General features: G+C 45.4%; 2 protein-coding genes across 2 annotated transcripts; both read left to right on the top strand.

Moving 5' to 3' along the window:
• Positions 1-781: 781 nt before the first annotated feature.
• LOC149663504 (uncharacterized) lies at positions 782-3,865 on the top strand. Its single transcript, XM_089841873.1, has one exon. The coding sequence runs from the start codon at positions 782-784 to the stop codon at positions 3,863-3,865; it is 3,084 nt and encodes a 1,027-aa protein (XP_089697999.1).
• Positions 3,866-3,982: 117 nt separating this feature from the next.
• On the top strand, positions 3,983-6,287 carry LOC149663503 (uncharacterized). Its single transcript, XM_089841872.1, has 2 exons — positions 3,983-4,117; positions 4,349-6,287. Exon 2 carries the CDS (start codon positions 4,395-4,397, stop codon positions 6,285-6,287), a length of 1,893 nt encoding a protein of 630 aa, XP_089697998.1. The 5' UTR covers positions 3,983-4,117; positions 4,349-4,394.
• Positions 6,288-8,111: the final 1,824 nt, after the last annotated feature.

The raw sequence follows: 8,111 nt of genomic DNA, 5'->3' as shown, positions 1-8,111 counted from the left end.
TAAGATTCTAAACTTAACTTTATATTTAAAAAATGCTCCTTACTTCAGATTATAAACTTCTGCCATACAATACAAAATTTACAAGTGCCATTCTTAAACATTTCTATACAACCCCTTCCCCTTTGTATAAATTGAAAAGCATATCTAGCTACGTAAATAACCATCCCTTATAATCCCTTTCGACCTCTGACATTTTACAAACACACGTGCAAAACAAGTTCAAGTACCTTAACTTTTTTCACCTTTGACCTCACCTGTAAAATCTATAAAAACGCGCCTCTCCCATTATTTCGGTAGCAGAACTCTTTGGTCACTCTCTCCGACACCATCTTCTCGCTCTAGGTTAAGCCTCGCTTATAGGCTAACCTCTCTTTCGCTTTGGCTACGCTCTGCGTTAAGACTTGAAATTCAAAACAGTCCTAACCAGGCTACGGCCTTCGAAAGTTTCAGACCCTCGCGTCTTTAGTTTTTTTTAGTTAAATTCCCCCGACCCTCGTGTCCGTTAACTTAGTCGTTTTTTTTTGCATTTATCAGTTTTTTTGTTTAATAAAACTCAAGTTATTTTTTATTGATTTAAATCGCTTCGCTTTTTTATCGCTTTAACGAAACCCATAACGCGTCCACTAATTTACGAACCAGCCTACAAAAAACCTTTAGATTTCAGTAACCGCTTCCACATTTTGGTACCGACCAACCCGGGATAATTAGTAACGCGTTCGCCACTCCGCTTTAATCGCTGAAAATACGGTTTTGTGAGTAAAAACTTTAAAACTTAAAAACAATGGATGAATTTACGCGCCTGAAATCCAAACGTACGGGAACCAAGCAATCCGCGTCTCGCGCTAAAAACAGTTTAGAAACCGAGTTAGGAAAGCCTAATCCCGATTACGCCGCTATAGAAGGATACCTCGCTATCCTTAAAACGAAAGAAATTAGCCTCGTTAACATAAATGAGGCAATGGAGCCTTTTTTTACCACCGCGCTTGAGATGGAAAAAGACCAGCAAACATCACAGGACTATATCGATGACCTCATTATAACCCAATCACGAGGACGACGCGCTCTCGAGGTCCACAATCAAGCCGCTACCGCTATAGCAGCTGCCGCTAGCCTCGTCGCGAGCTCCTCGACGAACAGCACCCTAATCACCACGCCGACCGGGTCGCAAACACCAGCCGGCAACGGGCAGCAGACCCCGTTGACCGGACCTCCATCGCCTACCGGTAGCGGCACGCCGATGCCGCCGCCCGGAATTCTAACGCTCACCGGGAGCGGAACCCCAAGCCAACCGAGTGCCGGCCAGATGACTGCCGCGCCACCGAATACCGCTCCAGCCATAAGACTGCCAAAATTAGAAATCCGACGATTCTCGGGAGAAATCAACGACTGGCAGAACTTCTGGGCGCATTATGGATGCTCTATTCATAATAACCCGACTCTCTCAAAACCGGAGAAATTCAGTTACCTCATTTCGTATTTAGAAGGCCTCGCTCTAGACGCAGTAAACGGTTTATCGCTATCAGACGCAAACTACGATTACGCAATCTCCGAACTAATAAGAAGATTTGGCCGTAAACAAATGCTAGTTTCAGAGTACATGCACAACCTACTCTGTCTGCCAGCTGTAAAAAAGTCCAGCGACTTGGCTGGTCTACGGAAACTCTACGACACGTGTATGTTGCAGATAAGAAGCCTGGAAAACGTACAGGTCATTGACCAAACTTACGGGAGCCTGCTTTGTCCAATCATTACACAACGACTCCCGGAAGACATTACGCTAGCATTCAGCCGAGAACACGACGCAGTTGGCCAATTACGAATTGCCGACTTAATGAACTTTCTACAAAAAGAAATCTCAAGCAGGGAACGCGCCTCCGTCTTAACGCGCTCGACCGCTCAAAACTTAGATCGGAGATTCGCCGAACCTGATCGCAGACCCCCCGAAAGACCGTCGCAACCGCGGGACTTTAGTCGATACGATAGCCGAAGGCCAAGGCCTCCGTTCGGGGCTGCCGCGCTAACCGTGAATACCGGAAATAAATCCTGCCTCTACTGCGGAAAAAGTGATCACACCACTACGCAGTGTACCGAACTATCGATTCAAGACAAAAAAGCCCTACTTAGCCAGAAAAAGCGCTGCTTTATTTGTCTTCGGGACCAACATCAAGCTCGCGAGTGCACCTCCAGATTTCGCACGTGTAAGAAATGTGGAGGACGTCATCACTCAAGTATCTGTGATCGAACCGAGACGCGTATCGCGAATAACCCTCCCCAAAACCCGCCAATCGAAAGTGGAGTATCGCAGATGACAGCCGTTGTCACTAGAAAAAAGACTGAAGCCGTGTTCCTGCAAACCGCTTTAGCAGAAGCCAGCCGCCCAGGTGAAACCGACCATAAATCAGTCAGATGCCTACTCGACACCGGTAGCCACGTGACATTTATCAAAGAATCCGTATCTCGAGAACTTGGACTACAGATTCTATCCGAAGAATTCCTAGAAACCAACAGTTTCGGAAGCCAGACGTCAGAGAGAGCCCTGAGACGAAAGGTGCAACTAGAACTGAGAAGCCGCCACAATCCCGAGAAAAGCGTTCTCATTCAAGCCTACGAAACACCGACGATCTGTGGGTCAGTTTTCGCCGTACCTGGTGCCGAGCTCGCTACCGAATTCCAGAAGCGAAATCTCCTCATGGCAGACCTGACCACGGTAGAAGTTGGACATAATAACCAACATTCGATCGACGTACTTATAGGCGCGGATTATTTATGGGCTGTCGCAAGCGGAAGAAGCCAACGGTTCGGGCCTACTCTTACCGCGCTAGAAACCATCTTTGGTTGGACACTCCAAGGCCCAGCTACGGTAGCCGCACGTGACATAGGAGTAAACGCGATCTCTATCATGCTTGTCAACACGATCGCGCCTCAAGAGGAAGAAGCCATCTCAACCCAACTTCGCGCCTTTTGGGAACTCGAATCTTTCGGTATACGCGAAAACGATGAAGATAAAGATTTGGGAAGCAAAACGCTTGAAAGGTTCGCTAAATCCACGGTTTTCGAAAACGGCCGCTACGCCGTCGCGTTACCCTTCAAACCGAGCAACCTAAAATTAGGTGACAACTACGCTATTGCCGCTAAACGCACCTCGAACCTAATTTTAAAGCTTCGCAAAAATCCCGTTGATTTTATCGAATATAATCAAATTATAAAAGATCAAATCTCCACCGGCCTTGTCGAGAAAGTCGATCCGTTCGCGAAAACAATCGGGCCGCTATATTATCTACCGCACCGCTCCGTAGTCAGAGAAGCCAGTACGACCACCAGAACCCGTATCGTATATGATGCATCTTCGCACGCGCCAAATGTTTCGAGCCTCAACGCTTGCCTCGAAGCTGGCCCCAATCTCAATCCGGAGCTATACGATATTCTCATTCGCTTTCGTGAGAAAAGAATAGCCTTCACCGCTGACGTAACCAAGGCATTCCTGCAAATCGAAATTCAAGAACAAGACAGAGATGCCCTACGATTCTTATGGGTTGACGTCGACAGCCCATTCGGAAGCCACGCGCTACAAACCTACAGAATGACACGCGTCCCCTTCGGCGCTACTTCTAGTCCGTTTCTCTTGGCAGCCACCCTACGCCTACACGCTAAAAAATATCTCGAAGTCTACCCGGAAGCAAGCGCCCTTTTAGACGACTCTATGTACGTCGACGACTTGGCTTCAAACGCTGACACTGACCGAGAAGCCTTGCGTTTAACTTCAGAAGTGGAGAAAATCATGCTAGACGCCGGTATGAAGCTAACCAAGTGGCAAACTAACTCAACTAAGCTGAGAGGTACTCGCCAAGAAAAATCCCGCAGCTAAACCAGCCAATCATCAAACGTCCTTCGCACCATCCAAGGTCCTTGGGCTTACATGGGACAGCTCAGAAGACGTTCTAACCTTCGAGATTAAAGACCTTTTGAAGTTTATCCAGAGTCGAGATAACACCAAAAGATGGGTACTGAAGTCAGTCGCTAAAATCTTCGACCCACTTGGCTTCCTCGCTCCCTTCGCAGTACGAGCCAAACTTCTCTTCCAACAACTCTGGGAACAAGGTTTGTCCTGGGACGAGCCCCTGCCTGACGACGTAGCTGAACCATTTGAAGCCTGGTGCTGCGAACTTAAAGATCTCACCGCTATTAAAATACCCCGCCACTACTACCAGGGAACCGCCGAAATCGCCGCCGACAGTATCGAACTTCACTGCTTTTCGGACGCAAGCCCTAAAGCGTACGCCGCCGTAGCATACTTCAGCTACCGGAGCAAGGAAGGAAAATTCGCGTCAACCTTAATCACGGCAAAATCTCGAGTAGCCCCGCTAAAAAGACTAACGCTTCCCCGACTCGAGCTGATGGGAGCTCTTCTCGCCGCCAAACTAGTCAATCACTTGCTGACCGTTCTGAAAATCAAGCCGAAGAAAATTCACATGTGGAGCGACTCAAAGATAACCCTAGGCTGGATCAAAGGATCCGCTGACAGATGGAAGCCGTTCATAGCTAACCGCGTGAGTGAGATACAAACTATTTCTAACCCTATGAATTGGAATCATTGCAAAGGCACGGACAACCCTGCCGACCTTCCTACACGCGGACGGAAAGTAATTGACCTCGCGAAAGACCCTTTCTGGTGGCATGGTCCTATCTGGCTTCGAGAAAACGCGCCGAATCAAAGCGAAAACCTGCCCACCGAAGTCAATTTCCAGGACGTTCAAGAAGAATTAAGGAGTACTTCGCTTACAATGACGATAACGACCCCGCCCAAAGAGTCCCTTATCAACATTAACGCTTTCAATTCGCTGAAAAACCTATACCGTCACACTGCATGGCTTCTACGTTTCCCTCATAACCTTCGCTTCAAGGATCAACGACGTACGGGAGAGCTAACCGCCGACGAAATTCGACTTGCCGAAATCTATTGGGTCCGCACTACCCAAAAGGAGCAGTTCCCGGAAGAAGTACAATGCCTCGTCAACGGACAGTCTATCGCTAAGGACTCTAAGGTCCTGACCCTGCATCCACACCTGGATAATCACGGTCTCCTACGCATTGGAGGTCGACTGAAAGGCAGCGAGCTCTCACACGCTGAACGTCAGCCATGGCTTCTCGCTCATAACCACCCGTTTACGGAACTTCTTGTCAAAAACGCCCATGAGAAAGTCATGCACGCCGGCGTTGTCATAACAACGGTGTCGCTACGCGAAAAGTTTTGGATCATCAAGTCGCGCAGTTTCGTGAGTTCCATTCTTAAAAATTGCAACGTTTGCAAATATTTTCGCGTAAAACCCTCGGACGCAGTAATGGCCCCCTTGCCAGAGTTTCGTACGACCCAAACGCCCGCTTTCGAGAACTGTGGATTGGACTTCGCCGGTCCTCTCTACACGCGAGACAATGAAAAATGCTACGTCGCTCTATTCACTTGTGCCGTTACAAGAGCGGTGCACCTCGAACTTGTATCTGACCAGTCCACAGATACCTTTCTCCTCGCTTTCAGGAGATTCGTCTCGCGTCGCGGAATAGTAAAACATGTCTACTCAGACAACGCTAAAACTTTTAAACGCGCCAAAACTGATCTCAGTGATCTATGGAAAAACGTGGACAGTCCGGAAGTCGCTCGCTATTTCGGAAACCACCAAATCGCTTGGACCTTCATTGCCGACCGCGCCGCGTGGTGGGGCGGCTTTTGGGAAAGACTTGTCGGATCGGTTAAAAACGCGCTTCGCAAAACTATCGGTCGCGCTAAGCTATCTTTCGAAGAGATAGCAACGACACTAACAGAAGCCGAGGCCGCAATTAACTCTCGACCCATCACTTTCGTTTCGGAGGATCCGCACGAGCCAGCGCCTCTGACGCCAAATCACCTCCTACTCGGAGACCGGATGGTCGGTCTACCGTCCAGAACCTACCCCAAGATGGCCGATACCCCAGTCAACAGGAAAGACCTGACACGCCGCTTAAAATATCGTCAAACGATCGCAAATGGCTTCTGGAAGAGATGGAGGTCCGAGTATCTCTTACAACTAAGGACAGCACACCATAGAACGAACAATCAGCCCACTACACCGCTTAAAGCTGGAGACGTCGTTCTAATCGGAGAGGACAAAATGCCTCGCCTCTCTTGGAAATTAGGAGTCGTGGACGAAACCTTCATGGGCCGCGACGGCCACATACGATCCTGTATGGTGAGAATACCTGACGGCACAAAACTACGAAGACCTATACAACTTCTGTACAATCTTGAACTCTAAGTGAAACGCGAATCGCTTTAATGAACATTTTAATTGAACTCTTAGTTCAATCGGGGGGAGCATGTCAAATCTAAGATTCTAAACTTAACTTTATATTTAAAAAATGCTCCTTACTTCAGATTATAAACTTCTGCCATACAATACAAAATCAAATCTAAGATTCTAAACTTAACTTTATATTTAAAAAATGCTCCTTACTTCAGATTATAAACTTCTGCCATACAATACAAAATTTACAAGTGCCATTCTTAAACATTTCTATACAACCCCTTCCCCTTTGTATAAATTGAAAAGCATATCTAGCTACGTAAATAACCATCCCTTATAATCCCTTTCGACCTCTGACATTTTACAAACACACGTGCAAAACAAGTTCAAGTACCTTAACTTTTTTCACCTTTGACCTCACCTGTAAAATCTATAAAAACGCGCCTCTCCCATTATTTCGGTAGCAGAACTCTTTGGTCACTCTCTCCGACACCATCTTCTCGCTCTAGGTTAAGCCTCGCTTATAGGCTAACCTCTCTTTCGCTTTGGCTACGCTCTGCGTTAAGACTTGAAATTCAAAACAGTCCTAACCAGGCTACGGCCTTCGAAAGTTTCAGACCCTCGCGTCTTTAGTTTTTTTTAGTTAAATTCCCCCGACCCTCGTGTCCGTTAACTTAGTCGTTTTTTTTTGCATTTATCAGTTTTTTTGTTTAATAAAACTCAAGTTATTTTTTATTGATTTAAATCGCTTCGCTTTTTTATCGCTTTAACGAAACCCATAACGCGTCCACTAATTTACGAACCAGCCTACAAAAAACCTTTAGATTTCAGTAACCGCTTCCACAGGCTTTGACACTAATTCAAAATCTAATAACTTATACACAAATGTCCCCAGATATAAGGTAGGAAGACGGTTTAGGTCCCCACTTGTAAACCTGAAATCAGCTCAAAACTTAATTGGTAAGCTAGAAATAGGACTGATTACTTAAATTTCATTCTGATAATCAATATTTTAACTATAACAGAAAAAGTTTCTTGTATTAGAGTGAGTTATTAAAGTCTTTGTGAGAGGAGGATTTATTTTGTTGTTTTTTTTCCTGTGGATTTATAGACTTATATACTTTGTTCCAGTATTGGTTATCAGCAGTGGCTTTCAGCACAAGCAAAACTAGGTCTCTATGTAACGACGAACAAATATTTTGTTTCATTATACAGAATATCGCGTTTTAAAATCCTAAATATCAGTATTGCTTTCTTCTGTTGGCAGTACGCAAAAACCTACCTCCCATAGAGACCTAGCATTGCTCGAACTGACCACTGAAGCTGGAACAGTGTTTATATCGCGTCAGCTGCCGTCGGAGGTAAGGAGTAGAGCGAGGGGTTGGATATTTTGGATAAAGTGTAGGGGATTTCGAAATCCAATTTGATTTCTTCGTGTATCGTTTGATTTCGTCGGATTTTGATTCATTTCAAGATTCGATAAATTCCCACGGATTTCGTCGGATTATATTTCCACGGATTTTGAGGTATTTCCTGTGATTTCCTCGTATTTTCAGATTTTTCTGTTGATTTCGTTGGATTCTGAGATTTTTTCTTGGATTTTGTGATTGTTTTAATGAATTTCGCGATGTCTTTACTGATTTTGTGATTTTTTTAATGATTTTTTATTTTGTTTTTTCTTTACTGATTTTCTGATTTCGTTATTTCGTTACTGATTTCGGATTTTTGTAAAATTTCGAAATCAGCGAAATAAGTTTGATTTCATTCCGGATTTCTGATTTTGTTATTGATTTCTTATTTCTTAAGTTGGATTTCGTGAATGGCCGACCCCTCGGA

The sequence above is a fragment of the Phalangium opilio genome, unplaced genomic scaffold (genome assembly GCF_054372755.1).
Source record: "Phalangium opilio isolate 3A_F unplaced genomic scaffold, DU_Popi_V2 ptg000061l_1, whole genome shotgun sequence".
Classification (NCBI taxonomy): Eukaryota; Metazoa; Arthropoda; class Arachnida; order Opiliones; family Phalangiidae; genus Phalangium; species Phalangium opilio.
The sequence above is the reverse complement of the archived record's forward strand: the minus strand, read 5'-3'. Positions and strand labels throughout refer to the sequence as shown.

Bases quoted from the DNA above. Each gene is read 5' to 3' on its own strand.
- LOC149663504 (XM_089841873.1), top strand. From the start codon at position 782: ATGGATGAATTTACGCGCCTGAAATCCAAACGTACGGGAACCAAGCAA.
- LOC149663503 (XM_089841872.1), top strand. From the start codon at position 4,395: ATGGGAGCTCTTCTCGCCGCCAAACTAGTCAATCACTTGCTGACCGTT.